This window comes from Solenopsis invicta, chromosome 15 (assembly GCF_016802725.1).
Source record: "Solenopsis invicta isolate M01_SB chromosome 15, UNIL_Sinv_3.0, whole genome shotgun sequence".
Taxonomy (NCBI): domain Eukaryota; kingdom Metazoa; phylum Arthropoda; class Insecta; order Hymenoptera; family Formicidae; genus Solenopsis; species Solenopsis invicta.
The window spans coordinates 2,164,042-2,183,127 of NC_052678.1; the positions used below are offsets into that span (position 1 = coordinate 2,164,042).

Genomic DNA, 19,086 nt, shown 5'->3' on the forward strand with positions numbered 1-19,086 from the left:
CGTAAAAAGAAGCAGTTTATTTTAACTATAAAATAAATTGATAAACTAATTATAAACTAATATAATTAATAAAATATGTATTAAACAAAAAAATGTGTAGATTTAATCCTCCCACTCTATACTGTTTTTGAAATCTTAATAATGTATACATGATTCTGTCGTGTCTGACACTATTTTTCCTGCCTTAAGGAAAATGTGAAAAATATTCATGAAACATCTGCCAACATTGTAGTTGAAGATTTTATTCTTATCCAATCTTACGGAGAAGTGTACCGGTTTATGCTGCATAGAGATTTTGTTTCAAACCGAGAAAAATATGAAAGTAAAAAATACAAACAAAATAGTTTTAGAACGTTACAAACATGCAAAATGGTCTCATATTATCAGTGATATACTCACTATTGTTTAAACTACACAATTTGTGAAAGAAGATTGTGCAAATTTTATTCTAGTTTTCCAAAGATTTGTTTCTAGCAGATTTTACATAGAAAAAAAGACATAAATTGTAGGTTTTTATTTCATTAATTTCTTAAGCATCATATTTTTATCGATATTAACACAGTGCAATTTAATTTCCGAGAAATAAAATCGCTTTACGAGATCTATGTCATTATTGACGACTTTCCTCTAGAAAAAAACCACGTTAAAACCATATAAATTTTAAAAAATATTTATATTAATTTATATATTTATATTAAAAACTATCAGCTTACTTTTATCATATTAAATATCATAATCGTTTTTGCTTTTCTTTCAATTCTCGAATTAATATCATAATCGTTGAACAGCTGGTAATTTAATATTTGAAAATTAAACATTGGAAAGTTTAACGGATTATTTCCGTTACGAGAATCATTTTACATTCGCGATAAAATATTTGCCTCGAAAATAAAATACATTTGGTCGTTAATAGATTAACACTCCAGCGTGATGGGAAGCCATAAATTAGTGATTGCAATACCGGAACAAAGTAATAATCATTTATCTGTGCGATTTAATCTTTGATCGCGATGATATACAATATACAGTACTGTACACCGGCGTACTGCGAATACGTACGTGTAAAGAGGTTTGCATAATACAAATGAATACAATAAATAGGTAACAACGCATATTCGATTTATTCCAATTACAATCAGAGATTATAAAGTCTTCTAAATAACCTAAACTAATGATAATCTATATAAAACGTAATTTATTTTGAAGAGAGTACCGCCATTTCGGAGAGCGAAATATCAGTATTACAATCACTGGCATGAGAATGAATAATCTATCAGGGTATTCGATACCGTCCAGATTTTGTGGATATTCGCAACTGGGAAGCGCCGCTATTTTGCTACTGTATGAAAGTTATCAATTTGCCATTCAGATTCAAATGCAATTGCATGCTAAAGCGCAACGCGTCCCGCGGATGTTGACCTACTCTTAAAATAAAACTGCAAGCCGATATGCGCGGCCGGTAAATCCAGCGAAAACCAATCGTATCCTGACGAATCGGATCCTGTCACTCGTGGCGCGTTTTCACAGTAAGCTTTTTTTTTCTCGCGCAAAATCAATCGCATAAAATTAATTCATTAAAATCGAGCGTGTCAGAGACGCGTATCGTAAAATCCTTTCGTCAACTATATCTAGATCGGTTCGACTAACGGATTCCCTTTGATCTCAACCTTTTATCTCGCGTAACGCGCGCGCGCATCGCGATTCAGCCTGTAATCAAGCTAAAAGCCGTACGTTATTATAAATGCAGCAAATTTGCATTTGATATTTCTCTCGATACGAATTTAAAGGACGAGACAAGCGTGACATTACTTGTGTATGCGTGAAATAACAAGATAGCCAGACAAGATTAATAGGATAGTCTCATCACTCGCGATGAACGAGAGCTCACTTTGTAAAGGAAGGCGTCTGACGTTTCGAGATCAAACGAAGCTCCGAGGAGAGGAAGGATGGGCAGGGTTAGGGGGAAAAAAAGCATTCGATTCGAAACACACCTGCACAATTCACGTTCCACACTGATATCGCGAGAAGAACGCGCCGCCGGGGAGAATTCCTTTGGGAGAGATTGCTCTCCGTTATCGCGGATTAGCTCGTTGCACTCGCGGGACGCTACCTCGTCTCTTCCTTTCCCCCTCTCTGTCACTCTCTCTTTCTGCCTCTCTATCTCTCTTTCTGTCTCTTTCTCTTTCTCTCTCTCTCTCTCTCTCTCTCTTTCTCTGTTTCTCTGCCTCTTTCTGAGAGCAACCGGAATGGACGAGAAACCGTTTGCACTTCTCCTAACTGCTTCCACGAGGAGGAATTCCCGAGGTGGCCGATCGCAGCGGATCGCGCCTCTTTAATTCCATCGTTCGATTACACTTTCAACCTCGTCTGTCACACACCGTTGCGGCAGATTGCACCGCAATTGTGTGCGTTCCTATCTCCCTCTCTTTCTTATTTCTCCCCTCTCCCCCTTCACTCATTCTCTCTCACTCTCTCTCTCTCTCTCTCTTTCTCGGCGATTCGACGGAAGGGCGCGTCGTACAAAAACTACCCCGCTCCTCGACGAGGAACAGCGCGCGAGGAGCGGACGCCACCAAGGGGTTTTCCCGGTGGCGAACAGCGAGGGGTGAGAAAAGGGTAAAGAGAAAGAGAGAGACAGAAGGGGAGAGAGAGAGAGAAAAAAGGCGGGGTGCAGGCAGAGTGGGGGAAACTGGACTGCGACGATGACTACGAGGAGCAAGACGGGAGAGGATGGCGGGGGATCAGCGGCTAGAGCAACGTGCAGGATAGTGGGGTAGATCCTATCACCGCGCGCGAACAGCCTGCCTCGAATGCGCGTTTCGCCAGTTCCGACATGGCACGACTCGTCCTGGGGCAGGATTATGCCGCACCTGACACCTATAACGCCACTTCCTCCTGGGAGCGCCGTCGGGACCAGACGGGTGACGGAGGACCAGCGAGACGAGTGTGTTGCCGGGGTGGGACCGTCGACGATCCACTACGACCGCAAGGGTGGTCGCACACTCGGGGTAGGACGCGCACACCTTGAGCCCTCGTGAACTCGGAGCACTGTTGCGATCGATTGTCGGCGGATTGAACGACGTCTGGCCAGGCAGGTTGGATCAGCCCGATGTCGGAAGGGACATATCCGCCGGTTGTCCCTTCGAGAGGAAGCTAATCTCGCCCGCCGCGCCGGACACGGAGCTGGAGATACGAGCGTCCGGATCCGCGGCCGCGATAAGAGACAAGGGGAGTCATACCCGCTCTTCCTCTCTCTCTCTCTCTCACCCTTTCTCTTTCTCTTACGTATAGATGCCGACGCAGACGCCGCGAATGCCCGACCCGTCGTCGTTCTCACCCCGTCCGCGGGAATCTGCGTCCCGTTCAAATTCATTGCCATGAGGTGGGCGAGGATGAAGGTGGAAATCTCGTAACAGATTTGTCGCGACGCGATGGGAAGGGGTAAAACGCGGTGGGGAACGGCAGGACCGAATTCAGACGACTCAGGATCCTGACTCGAGACGAAGAAATCCCTCGTCTTCGCAAGATTCTCACGCCGGGGCGAGAGATGGGGTATAGGGATTTTCTGGAAATTATAAAAATATCATAATCTGCATCGGGGGGTGCAGATCTAAACAGATCCTGGATAAGCCTTAGCATTGATTACAATCTTACGGGTCGTAAATCTACGAAAATTACCAAGTAAAAGAGAATCTCCGCGCGAATCTTGAATTGGAGTTCCTTAACTGTAAGATCAGCGATTTCCTTGTCTAACCTACGTGAGCTGGAACTCCTCGTGTTGCCTTCTCTAAACCACAGGAAGACAGCGGCCACGCGTTCAGCAAAGTTACCAGCGGCATAGTCGGAGGGGGTAATCCGCCCCTGAGGGTGAAAACGTCGGGAACATCGGCGTCAGCAGCAGCGTCGGGGCCGCAGTTCGCGCAGAAGCCGCTCGATAAAGGCCGTTCTCACCCCCTAACTACTCCTCCCCCTCCTCCCCCGTCTTGCCCCTTCGCCCCTCCGACCCTGCCCTACAAACGCGAAATCTAGTGTAGTAGGACTCGCACACGGGCTACTAGGCTACGCTTGCGTCGTGGCCGAACGCCGGTATGTGTAGGACACAGCGAGATCCTGAATGAGCTCTCGCATCCCACCGAGACGTTGTACGTGTTGCCGAGGTGCGCTCTTCCCGCTCCCGCGGTACGTCTCGCGATCAAAGCGAGTGATATTTCTACCAGCTTCCTATTATACACGAAGAATAATAATTTCTCCTTTTAAATCATTCCTTCATATTTATAATATAATTACAATTACCCACACAGAATCTCTCACACAATTACACAAAAACCTCTAACATATGTTTTGAAGATTTGTAACCTCCATTCCATTTCCATTAAAAATCTATAGTTCCACATTCAGGGTTGCATTTAGATAAAGATGAAATAAATTATATATAAGTGTATCTTGGATAAGACAAGACAGTTATTTGATTTTAATTTATCTAGATAAAAGATAAAATTAAATATAATTTTATCTAGATAAATTTTTAGATAATATCGCTATTCAACGAAACAATTTAGGATACGAAAACAATGTAATCATCTTTTTATCTCTAAATTTTTGTTTTTAAAAAACAAAGCACTTCAAATAGTTTAATCTGACAAGAAACATTCCTCTTTAAATTCAATACACAAATAAAAGTCAAAGTTAGAAAATAGAAGAAATACATAACTCACTTGTATGATGACTGACAAAATTTCTTGTAAAAGTTTTCAAATTTATAGTTTTGGAACAAATTTTATATTGCACTACTACTGTCATCTGTGCAATCTGGGCGTTCCGATATACGCTGCTAGTACTAAAAATATATAATTCACTTTACATGTACTATAGATTTTCAATACTGACAGTGAATTTCAAAACGTAACTCTGTTGTTATCACTTTGAAAAATTCTCTCGTCGGAATAAATAATAACTCGGAGACTAATGACAATATTTCATTCTTATTATTGTGCACATTATCCTAAATAATTTAAAAAAGATAACACTTTTTTTAATCAAAAATAAAAATAATATACGTTATAATAATCTAGATAAAAATAAGATAAAGCTTTCTTTATCCAGATAATTATATAGATAATTTTATATAAATAACGCAAGCACTGTCCGCATTGCACACGTCCTCATATTGGATGTATGCATAAAGATCTATTAAACGATACGGTAGATCAAGCACAGGTGTTTCATAGAACTTCGATAAATGATTAATGCCCAATTTCTTCACCTCTAGATAACTTTATCCGTAAGATATCTCCCAGAGAATATAGCAATTTCTATTAAAATTCCAGTACACTTTATGTCAAATGTTGGTAGTATGAAAAATAACTATCTATTAAATAAATATGCAACCAGAGATTTCAGTGAAAAGAAAATAAATTTTTAGTTAACTGACGAATATCTTTATCTGGAAGATAGCTATCGAGAAAGGTAAAGAAATCGGGCATAATAAACGTTAAATGGAAGTTTAATAAATTTATGGTTGCGTTTTAGCAATAAATGTCAAAATAACATTTTATTTATTTCTGTCACGAAGCTTTATTTCAGGAACTCATCTTCAAAAGAAACTATATTTTATTATTAAAACGTAACAGAAAATGCATGTCCTGTTATTGCGCTTTTTATTCTGTTTTTGTTGTTTTTTTTACCAGAAATAGAACATGTTTATCTGTCGACCGCGTGTTGCTTGTTTGATCCTATCTATTACGTGTATATTCATAATAGATGTCTAATAGACATCCACGATAGATTTGTCGAGGACATCATAGATAGACATATAGGTGTAGATTTCTATTAGAGTTCTATCTAATTTCCATCGTGAAGATAAACATTCCATAGAGCTACGAAGATTTAATGAAGATATCATGGTCTATATGGGCACTAATAATTTCTCCTCTCTCTCTCTCTCTCTCTCTCTCTCTCTCTCTCTCTCTCCTATAATATTCTCTTATTTATATCCGAGATATGTATTTGGTTTCTATACTTGCTGCATAGTAATTAGATATTTGGATGTTTACTCGTTCTCGTTAATTAATGATGGAACACGATGTTATCTGATGCACTCGTTCGTGAACTTATTTCACTCGTGTTTTCGTAGAGACTGGTTGGAAATCGCGGAACAACAGAATCGCGTTTGCACATGAAAAAGCCAACGGCTCTCAATTTCGTGTCAAAATTCATGTACGCGTTTGATATCATTCTGATAACTATTTCGATACCTGCGGGCGAATTAACGTCAACGAGGAATCGATTCGTCCGACGCCCGTTCTAGCTCCGCTATCAGACGCCACATATTCATTCGCATGGTAGGTAGATTTACATCCCGGGATGCAAATATATTCGTCTTCATTACGTGTTACACCGACACTCGGAGAGACCGTCACCACCGGGCGTAACGTAATAATAACGAGATATAATTTGCTCACCGCGCTAATTTCGCCTCGTTGATGCGTCAATGTTGAAACTTTACCCACTTGACGGGTCGTATAGAGGGAAAATGGCATCGTGTTAATGTATTTTAAGACAGAAAACGGAAGGAACATCTATCTCGTTAACGTCATTCCGTATATTCAATGCTATTGTAGATACGATTATTAACTTCGTACTAAAACAGGCACAATTCAAGAACAATTAGATAATTTAAAATTATCCAAGTAAAGATCAGATCAACATATTACATATAGCATATCTCGTATAAGATAAAAATGATTTAATTTTTAATTTATTTAGGTAGAAGGTAAACATGCTTTTTAAAATTTACTTAAAATTTATTTATTTAAAAAAATTTATATATCGTTTTATTTAAATAACTTTGACAGTATTGCTATTGAACGAAACAAACGATTTAAAATACAAACCATTATTAGTATTTTTATTTATAAATCTTTATTTTTTTTTTAATAAAAAATCAAATAATTCAATCTGACAAAAAATGTTCCTCTTTTGATATGGATCAATGCATAAACAAAAATCAAAAGATAAAGAATATAGAAGAAATATAACTCATATTATGATGACTGACTCTTTGTAAAAATTTTTAAATTACATATAATTTTGGGGTAATTTTTACATTGCGCTACTACTATTTTCTAATCCGTTGTTATCATTACAAAAAATAAGATTTTAAAGTTTGGAATGACTGCACGCGTAACAGAATGATTAAAGCTTCACAAAATTAATCTAGTGCTTAAGTACTTTTCTCAAATTTGAAGTTTTAATTAAATAGCACATATTTAAAAAAATAATTTTTAATGTATTTTTATTTTTATTTTTTAAATAAATAAATTTTAAATTGGTAAAAAAAACGTGTTTGTTTTGTAAAGTCATAAAACAAATTAAGAATATAAAAAATAATAAATATTGAGAAAAAGAAGATATTATCAATCGCTACCAAAAGAAAAGAAAAAAAAACCTTTTTACTCCAATTCTTTGGCCCATTAGTATTTGAATGTTGCATGTCACTTTTTAACGACATCAAATTTTATATCTTAATATCGATCAAACTTTTCAAAATCTGCGAAATACATATTTGAATCTTGTTAAACACACAATTTAGAAAAAATATTTTTTTCAAAATTCTTTCATCTAATTGTAAGATAAAAATGGAGATAAATATATATAAATGAATATACAATTTAATAATTCAAATAAAGATGAGAAAAAGTTTTTTATTTCTGTTTCCATCATCAAAATTTTATATATAAATAATGGCAAACGGTGAGAGGCATGATTTTTTTAAAAACTCATTTCACTTTAAAACCCAACGCATAAAATCTATCCACGTGTAAAAATACAAAAATGTTAGGTCGCTCGCGAAAAACGAATACTTTAGGAAATCCCATAAAATGTTTTTTCTTATGCCGCTATACGATCCATTATTTACGCTTTTCATTCTCAAAATCTTCCACACCCTCGACGCGGGAACCGATCGATCTTTTCACACCAAATAATTTTAGAACAGAGGGAAATGCAAAACATTTCTCTCTTTAAAGCCGATAAATTATTTTTATCCTTCTGATATCAAATGAATTTCACACTGCTGCGTCCATTGCTCGATCTAATAATACAGTATCGTATGTGCATATTGCATATTATCCCGTGTTCAGGTAAATACGTCAGCACATTTCAAAATTATATCCGTCATTTACGTAGAAAATCACATTGAAAAATAAAAACATAGAACACACTTTATTTATAATAAAGAATAAATAACTGTGTTTTACGTATTATATATAATTATACATAACCTACATATATTATAGCTGTAATACTTAAGTAATATTCGTATTCTATTAATACTTTCGGTTTACATCGAAAAACAATTCACTCCTCTATTATTTTTCATAAAACAATATATATTATTCTCCCTGCCGTATATAATACAACGTATAGGATCTAATGCAATAAATATCTGTCGGCGTCAATACAAAAATGGAAGTAATCGTGCGGTCGTAGCACCATCGTAATCGCTCTTGCTCAGAATATAAAAGCGTCCGTCGGCGGCTATTGATGTTTCAATTTTTCCCCGACGGCGAAAGCCTTCTTTTCAGCGGGAACATTGCAGATCAGCATCAAGCCGAGAAGTACCATAGAAGTTCCGCACCACCAGGTCAACGAAGTGATTTCGTCGAACACCACGAAACCTACGAAAGCCTTCAACGAGGACAAGAGATATTTATAAATTTGGCGTTTTATAATAACGTAATCGGGACTTTTAAATATCACGCTCGGTAGATGTTTCTCGATAAATTAATGCTATCGAAAGTTAATGGATTTAAATACAACCTTTTTAAAAGAGGTGAAAAACGTGATGTAGAATGTTATGAAAAACAGAAAAGTACTCGTATTTCATATTACACGTACTACATTTAAATAAAGTTATCCTATGAAAATAAAATCCTTTTGTTATTTTCAGTTAAATTACTTATCAAAGGGACGTAAAATATTGGAGATCCTGCGAGCCACGTGTTTGACATAGGCTAGTAATAGGACAGATATAGATACGGATATAACTGCATCTTTACTTCTCGAGGATTGCCAATCGGCGACATTTTTAAGTTTAAAGCGCACCTATATCCTCGCACACACAACCAAAACTTAATCGCGTGAATATTTAATTTCACGCCGACGCAATCGATATACGATGCCGTTTTAGCAGCTATCGCGCCAACGGATTAAATCACTTTTCACGGAGAATTATAGAAAAATTCTATCACGTAAGATGTAAAAAAAGATATTCAGACATCTCCATTCATTTTCACTTAAGGATGTTTTGGCTATACAATAGAAGCTAAAGTCATCAAAATTTGAAAACTAGACCACTAGACTTCTTAGATTTTTTTTTTTTTTCTAATCAACGACAAAAAATTTTAATCGCAAATATGCAAATTTTGACTCTAAAATCAGTTGCAAAGAAAAAAATAACAAAAAATTTGATTTAAAGATATATTGTACAGTATAAGACATTTCTCAAAACATTAAGAAAATTATTAAAAAATTACAGATTGTTTTATATTGCTTTTGAAAGTAGTAGAAAAAATTTGGCGGTGATTTTTTTCTATTTGGATAAAGAATTATTTCAATAACAAGTAAACATGTGCTCTAATGAAAATATAATTAATAATAAAATAATAAAATAAAAAATAATGAAAAAGATCTGAACTTCTTATTTAAATACTTTAACTATTTAACATAATTTATATAAAATTTCATTACGATGCAGAGATCAGTTTGGTAAAATAAATAAAATTTACTCGTTTATTTATTTACAAAATAAGTAAACAGATGATCACAATACAATTTTATATAAATCATTATGAATACTAGATTATTCAAAGTATACTTACACAAAAAAATTGATATTTTTGTTAATGTTGCAAAATAATTTTTTTGTTAATGTTGCAATATAATTTTATTTTTAATAACAAACAGAGTAAATAAACTATACAAATATGTTATTAAATAAAAATATAATTTTATTCACCCAACTTTCACACATATATATATATATATATATATATATATATATATATTTATTTATTTATTTATTTATTTATTTATTTATTTGAAGTGTTAATATTAAACACATTTCCAAATTTTATGTACTTTGCAAAGACTGTATGTCTTACTGTTAGTTTTAAGTAAATAATTTTTAAACGAGTAAGTCCAAATGAACTTTGGCACAAATATTTATTAGAATTTTATTAATATACGTAAAAAATTTTACTTAAGTCGTAATGCTACTTTTCCATCAAATTTGCAAATAAGTACTACAACACGATTTTATATGAGAATTAAAAGCAAACAAAAAAAAGGGATTTTGAAATCAATAAAAGAAATATTTACTCAAACGTAAGAATAAAAAATCTATAAAATTTAAAAATTTTTGGTAATACTTTGAGATGTGACATATGGCACATACATCTTTAACGGACTAATGCGATCAAAACTTCACCAATATTCCACGTAAACGGAATAAACGATGTTCATAAAAGAAGGAATGAAAGGATAGAGAGAATAAAATCGTTCGCAACACGTCGCGCAGCGGACGTAATTATTTCTATTATTCTAATAATAATTCTGGCGCAATGCATTTCGCAGTGCATAATGTGGCGTAGTAATCGAGATCGCGTTTCAATAGCGTGTATCATATCGTACAGTTCCCGTTCAATCGCCACGTACTACCTGCGCGCATATAATTGCTATGACCGCATTGTGCACACACTCGCGGAACTGCGTCTAGTTTGCGAAACAACTTTCACTCCTTGCAAGCCGACCGACTCTCGGAAGTATATCGGACCGCCGGCTATAGACGAATAATTGCCGTCGACAAATGCCCTTCTGTAGAACGTTTCCCTACACCATTTCATTCCATTACCGTTGTCAAAACTTTTTCGCAACAAAAAAAAAAAGAAATATATCCGGCCCGATGTTTCACGGTGATCTAACTTCTTTCCGCGATAAGCACGATGGATGGTCGTCCTGTCGCGACCTTAATTTCAGTGACAGATACTCCAATTTGAACTTTTTCTTGAGGAGAAGCCGTCATTTATATCATAACTTTCTAATTTTCAATTTTATCACGTGTCTTTATAAATCAAATTAATATTCTCTAGAAATAGAAATCACTTGAAAAAATTGAAGAATATTATTATATGTATAATTTATTCAGAGTTTTGTGAATAAAAATTTGTATTCTTTCTAAAGCATTTTTTTTCAATCAACAATTTTTTCTTAGTGAACCGCCGTCATTGATATCCCCAGCAAACACCTAATATAACACAGATGTAATGCTATATAACATAGATTATAACATATGTATGTGTTAAGTGACATTACATCTATGTTACATTCGATATTCGCTGGATCATAACTTCCTAATTTGTAATTTTATTATAAGTCGCAGACTGATCTACAGAGAATATAATATACAATAGACATTTAATGGATATCTGCATATCTATAAAATATTCATATCTGTTATGAATATCTAGTAGATATTTAATCGATTGTCCACATATTCATGTCCATCGAATAGCTACGGAGAATATCCATTCGATATCCACGTGTTGTGTCCACATATCTGTGTCTATCAAATAGCTACCAATCAACATAGCACACTTTAGCCTGAATTGATAGAATATCCTAAATTGTCCCAGATTGACAAAGACGATCCTACGGGAATCCCAGTAGGCGGTATCCAGAAGATCATAAGATGATATCGAAAAATATCGTAATATTTCATAAGACGTTCTTTTATAATATCTTACGATATTCTATCATATTCAAATATCCTACAATATCCATTAGCTTTGCATAATATCAAATATAATGTAATTTTACAATTTCGGTAGGTTATTTTTCGCACGTAATACGTTATGTGTCCTACAAATATTATTTCATAATTAATTATATTATGATATACCATATAATTAGTGCAAGAACTGGACAATACATTCGGTATATAAATAAATGTATAATTGATTGAGACTTTCTTTGCGACAGTTACAATATATACGTAAGCAATAAAAAGTATATATGTACTAATAAATTTAATTGACATGGCGTATAATCAACAAGGCTTATGATCCTGAGGTCCCAAGTTCAAAACATAGTGAATGGACAAGTGGCAAAATAAGTATAATAAAATATAATAAAAATGTAATAAATAATAATTGATGTAATAAATAATAATTGATTATTAAAAATATGTCGTATATTTGATAGAGTGTGTTATAATAGAAAAATAGAAATACAAATTTTTATACTTTTTTTTAAATTTAGTGGCAGCTATTTACACAAAACGTAATATTTATTCTGTTAGATTTCTACTTAATATGAATACTGAGCTAAATAACCAGTAAATACGTAATGAATGTCTAGTAGATATTCCATTAGACATTCAATAGATATATCGTAGATATTAAATTTGACATTCAATAGATATATCGTAGATATTAAATTGAACATTCAATAGATATTTAAAAGATCTCAAATTGCGGATATTTGAATATGCAAAACGTGTCCTCTATAAATTTGATATTCATGGATATTTTGAATATTCAACATCTAGTGAGCATCTAACACGTATATTCTGTGTGGAAACATTCTGCTAAAGTAGAATTTTCGTAATAATATTAAAAAATAATATTATATTAATTATTTAGAGTCTCTACAAACTTATTTCTTGAAAAGCTCCTTTTTCCGATATTACTTTAAAACAGTTACGCGTACCTCGGGATTTTCGCTAAACCGAGTTTAAGTCCGTTGAAGAATTTAACGTTAAGATTAAAATCGTGAGAGGAAGATTCGTATTAATCCGTGTTATCTAACGAAAATATTATTTACGAGATTAATTACAAGATTTAACAACTCACCGAACAAACGTAGTTCGTTGCTGCACTGGCAACCGTTATCGACAAAGAAGTTCCGCTGGCATGAAGCCCTTTGACAAAAAACATGCATCCCACGGTGTTGCACACGATCATAGAGATGAGAAGCGCTCCTTTTAGAAGTAACGAGGACTATCGAATAAAGAAAATAAACATGTAAACATTATAATGTTTTATACCTTTATATAGTCGTTTATTTTTCATTTCAAATTTCTATGCGCTTAATCTATTTTTAATTTTCCAATTTTTAATTACCTGTCTCTTAGCCTTTATCAGCATTTATCAATTTTAAAGATACATAATATAATAATATGTAAACATATCAATTATTTTTTTTTAATAAAAATAATTTTTTTAACTAAATTAAGTTAAAAAAATTTTAATTTATGAAATTAATTAATAATTACATTAAACATTGCATAAATAAAACAGTAAATGTCGTAACTTTTTTAAATTTAAATTATTCTAAATAAGAAAATAGTTATAATACAAATAAGTAGATAAATATAATATTTTATTAGCATGAATTAATATTATTATAAATTAAATTTATATATTAAAATAACAAAGAAATATTGTTTTTATATGGAAAACACGTAGAAAGAATAATTTTGCTAAAATATTTAAAAATTTGACAACATACAGATCTGAAAATAGTTTTTTATCAGACCATTAAAATAATTATGTAGATACTCGAGCTAGAATGTCAAAACTTCTTGCGCCAAGCATCACGCTTGAACGTCACACATTTAATTATTTAAAAGATCCAACAAAATTATTTTTAGATCTGTATTTAGTTAAATTTAATTAGTTACAAATATTTAATTTTTTTTATATTTCAGTAAAACTATTTTTTCCGTGAATATATTTTTGTCTTGTATAATTTGTCCCTTTTATATGGGTAAATTTTTAACTTAAGAAAAAAATTTATAATTAAAATTTATGTGCTTTAAAAGTAATTAATTGAAGGTTAAATATTAACTCAATTAAAACAAAGTCAAATTAAAGTTTATTGACTTTATAACTTTATAATTTAATTTTTAACTTTTTAACTAATTATTATCCAATCTTGCATATAAATATTGCTAATACAAGACAAGACACTTTTATATAAAGAAACACATTTCCTACTACATTTGTATAGTATCTTGCATAGAAAATGCATGTTGCCATGAGCAAAATTATAAATCTGCTAAATCATTAAATTCTTTTTTTCTAGAAACTAAATTTATAATCAAGATAAAAAATGTGCAAGTTAAAAGATAAAAAAAGATATTTTTTTCTCAATTAATTAAAAAAATGTGATAATAATTAATTAATATACATATATACGTTTCAAATTTTACTTATCTTTCTGCATAAATAACGTTAAAAATTATGCTGAGAAAGAGCAAGTAAAATTCAAAATATACATATTAATTAATTATTCTCAGTTTTCCACCTAATTGAGCATAAAAATAATTATTTTTTGTTATTTTTTAATTTGCTTGTTTATTAACTACAATACTACAGATCTCTATACGCTCAAATCTGTATAAACTGACAGTTTTTTTTTTTTTAGTTACTCAGACGTAATAATAGAACCAATAAGAAATTTTTTAATTTTTGATAATACTTTAAAATGTATTCTCACAGTGCATTCTTAACTGCTTTTATATTTATCAAACTCAATATTTTTTAACTAAATTTATAAATAAAAATCCGCAATCTATTTTCGTCTCTGTACCGACGCGACGATTCGAATCGGCCGCCAACTCACCAATGACGACGCATCAGCGCCACCGGCGAGCTTGCCGAGGAGACTACCACCGGTAGCAAAAATACCGGCGACGACCGCGAAATATGCCCCGCCGCTGGCATCATCGCCGCGACCTTCCATATCGATAGATGACGCACTGTACGTCCGGTCTGACCAGTGTGTTGGTGACGTCGTCGAGATCGGCACGGTGGCGTCCAAAGTCGTCTGACACGGCACCCAACACCCAACGGCACCGGGACTGTCACCGTCTCAGAATAGCTCGGAATCGCAAACGCGAAAGGAACAGCACCGTGTAATCGCGAACAGATTTACTGCTCTTATTTGCTCAGGATCGAAATCGGGAACAAGAGCACTTCGATGTAACAAGGAAACCGATATTGAACACGATCGCACAACAACGCGGTCGTGAATGACAACATATATGACAACGGATGAGTCGATGGGTGCATTCAGTACAATTTCCCAACTGAGCGGCTAAAGTCCGGTCTACAATAAATACATAGTAAATTTTAAGAAAGTGACCAATCATAGTCGATTATTCTCCTCATTCGATTGTAATTGGTCAATTTTATGGCTTAAAGGCTTACTACACCTATTTTAAACCGGGGGGGGGGGGCTATTACGGTTCTTAAAACAAGGTGAAAATTACCAAAGTAAACAAATTTACTAGAATATTTATAACTTCATTGGTCAACAACTAGTGAATTTGCTCATTTTTGTAATTTTCACCTTGTTTCAGGAACCGTAATAGCCCCTCGGGATTAATGACAAGGTAGCAATTTAATGTAATTATCATATCTAAAAGTAAGAATCAATCACATTCAACTGCTACTCAATCGCTCGTAGAATACACCTATTAGAACACGCACTTTCAGCGCGCTACTTCAATTATGGTAAGGAAGAAGGGGGTGTATCGAACAAATAAATCAATCACCCCATACAGCACAAAACTTGCAACAATATTGTTGCAACGTTGCAGCAATATTACAACGTTGCAGCAATGTTGTAACAATATTTCTGCAGTCCTCTGTGCTGTATGAGACGATTTATAAAATTGGAGGAAAGGACTTTGAATACGTGGACACTTCATCTTTTCAGGATTTTGATCATAAAACCAACGCGTGTCCTTTTCTTAACATCCTAATAAAAATATCAATGACATAATTACACACTCAATAATGTAACACATATATTGTAACAGTTATATTGTTAAGTGTGAAATTATAACAGTAATATTATATATACTGTTATAATAAAATTAGATTTTAAATGATTTTATCATAAAAGTATATTCTTTTTCTTACAATACAGAAATCTTTTGTTTACTATAAGAGATACTGGCGAAATACTTGAATATGAATCATTCAAAAATTTCGAATCTAAGAGATTCAAATATGAATCATATATTGACAATTTTATAAAATAAGATTTAAAATGACTTTATATTTTATAATCTGCAATATTATACTTTTTTATACTATAGAAATCTTTTGTTATCCATATATTAATGTCCAACCTAATAATTATGTTGCCAATTAAAAATTACGTTTCAAAATTATGATCCAATCAAGTTAATTTGATTTGATTCAATTCGGCAAAATTTTATCGATTTGATTTGAATTCGAACAAAAAAGTAAAGTTCGATTCAATTTGACGTCAAAAAACCTCGATTTACACATCTTTATTGGAATTCTGTTTCGATAATCGAATTAAATTTTAAAACAACAAATAAGGACTCTTGAAATTCAAACACCCAGAAAAAATTTAAAACGGCAGCTAAAAGTCATGCGCGGGTATCGACGCGCAAATTATATTTAATTCATCATAAAACTTACATATCTTTGAAAATTAATAGCGCATAGACGAATTTTAAAATCGATTATCGAATTAATGTTGTACTGTATTCGATAAAGAAAATGCAACAGTGACAAATTGTTTATTTTTATTTTTATTATATAAACACATAATAAAAAATAATGGTTTTAAGCGTCTTTGATTTGAATTCTGTTTGAGTCTTGTTATAGTCTTGTTATAGTCAAAAACATAAGGTTATCAAATAGTTCGGACAGTCTGAATTTTAAAGTCGAATGTCAAATAGTTCAAACTTTTCAAACTGAAAGGAATGTTCAAGCTGTTCTAACTCACTTCAGATCTAAAAGTTCGAAATTATTATAGCTCGAATCTAAATCTAATCTTTTTGATGTAAAAAAGACTCGTGTAAAACTGCTCTTTTATTTCCAACATATTTAGTGTGCGTTTCCAATCTTAACTCGAATCTTTACTGTACGAATTATCTAAAACAGTCCAAACTTCAAATATAACTAACAGACATTATATACAGACTGATCACTGCTTAAGTTCAAATTATCAAAAATATTCAAACTGAATGCTCTTTCTTTTACTTTAAAATATTCAAATAGATCAAACATGCAATATTTCAAATTGTTTGCCTAAGCTTTTGATATGTGTTTTACAGAAACGTAGTTGCAAAGAAAAAAGTGGGGCATTATCGCATACTGTCATGTGCATATGACAATACGTTTGTCGCAACGCTGCAGATATGTCATACACACGTGATAGCAACAATGCCTTGCAATTAAAAAGAATTTATCACACGTAATTGTTCTACGTATTTATAGATACTATATCGAGTGACAAACGACAAAACCGTGTCAATTTCAAATAAACTATAATCTCATAATCAGTTTAATTTACTTTATATCCTTTTCTAATTCTTAGAACAAGAGACAGAAAAAAAGTAAGTTAAACCAAGATCAAAGTTAATTTACCCTCGGAGATAATAATGCCTAGTTATCTAAAGTTAGCTGCGTTCCGGGATTTCCAAGTATTTCTTTACTTACGAGAGTTACGTTCCGAAACTTCGGTCGTAAATTAAATTGATCATAAGTCGAATATCAATTTAAACTTATACATTATTAGTACATTATTTTATATAAATAAAACATTATTTAAGTAAAATAATTATTACTAAAAATAATATTATAGACCTGTATTTAAAGGACAAAATAAAATTGTTTCATTTTAACAATATATTTGCTATTATAAAATTAATATTGAATTTTTATCATTATACAGTTAATGAATGAATAATGAGTTTTATCCTTATAAGCATATAATATTTCTAGGATATAAAAATATTATCAGAAATTGAAAATAATATTAAAATAATAATTCGAGAATATTATTCAATATTTTTATAACATTATAGGAATATTGTGTTTATGCCCGTTTTTACATAATATTCGTGATATTATTTCAATATCCGTGGAATATTATGAAAATGTTCCACGAATATCATTGTGGTCAAAAATTAATGTAAACTATTATGCATAAAATATTCATAAACTTTATAATTATTATATTTAAAAGTTATAATATTCCCGATAATTTAAAGTGTTGAGATATTGAAATATTAAATAATATTTAAGTGATATATAATTTTATCAGGAGTGGACATATAATCACTTTTATTAACATTAAGTAATATTTCAGGAATATTATTTTATATTAAATACTATTACGCGTTTATAGAGTTGGTAATCTACTAGTACATTTTTTATAGTTAATATTAGCTAGTCACAAGTCCGAAAATGCGTAAGTCGAAGTAGTCGTTAGTAAAATATCTGTAGAATGTAGAATGTATCCTATAAGAAAATCAGAACGCAATTAACTTCAAATATGGCCAGGTATTGTTTTCGTGTACATACACTAACCGTCAATAATGTTCTTTCGCCCTGAAGTTAGCTACGTTTCATATAGGATACGTCACATGCAGTACATGAAAATTCAGAAAGCCGCTAACTTCAAGCGACAGAGCCTTTTTAGCGTCTACTACACGTACATTGATAGAAATGAATGTTGAAGTGCAGCCTAAGAATTTAAGCCAATGAAATCCAGCGAAGCGCGACCAAAAACTCGCGCTTCGTCGATCAACTCGTCCCGGCCAAGAATTCCGAGCGGACGAACGGGAGTAACGTCGTTCGCGCGTGGTGTAACGAGGGGGGACTCCCCCCCCGTTTATCGACCGGCTGGCGCATAACACAGAACGGTTACGCAACAACGTTATAATTCGCGAGCGAAGCGGAAGTGGCGCGAAGCAGCGAGTATCGAGCCGCGATCGGCCCGCCGCGCAGCGCGCGTTCGCCGATCGTTGGCGAGCGTGCGCGCTCGCGCGCACCTCCGTACCGTTCGTTCGCGCGACTCCGAGCGAGCGTACGAACCGAAACCATCAGCGGCAGCAACGCGAGCAGTAGTTGCAAGCAGTTGCAAGTAGTTGCGAGTCCGAGCACACGGTGAAGGGCGGCGCGCGGCGGCGAGGCCAGGCGAGACTGGCCGAAGCCCGGCGAGGCGAGGCGAGGCGAGACGAGGCGTGCGCGGGCG

At 33.4% G+C, this 19,086-nt stretch overlaps 1 protein-coding gene across 4 annotated transcripts in view; it reads right to left on the minus strand.

The window, feature by feature from the left end:
- The window catches only part of LOC105198864 (dual specificity protein phosphatase 22-B), a 51,065-nt gene extending 32,010 nt beyond the window's left edge, over window positions 1-19,055 (minus strand). For 2 of the 4 annotated variants that reach the window (XM_039457978.1, XM_039457977.1), the window contains exons 1-3: window positions 18,548-19,055; window positions 14,686-15,171; window positions 12,912-13,058 (exon numbers count right to left, since the gene is read on the minus strand). In XM_039457978.1, the coding sequence (XP_039313912.1) occupies window positions 12,912-13,058; window positions 14,686-14,805 (267 nt within the window). In that variant the 5' untranslated portion in view covers window positions 14,806-15,171; window positions 18,548-19,055. Of the gene's footprint in view, window positions 1-1,991; window positions 5,057-12,911; window positions 13,059-14,685; window positions 15,172-18,547 lie in introns of those variants that run through there. The other 2 variants (XM_039457980.1, XM_039457979.1) reach the window with 2 other exon arrangements.
- Between the last annotated feature and the right edge of the window lie 31 nt (window positions 19,056-19,086).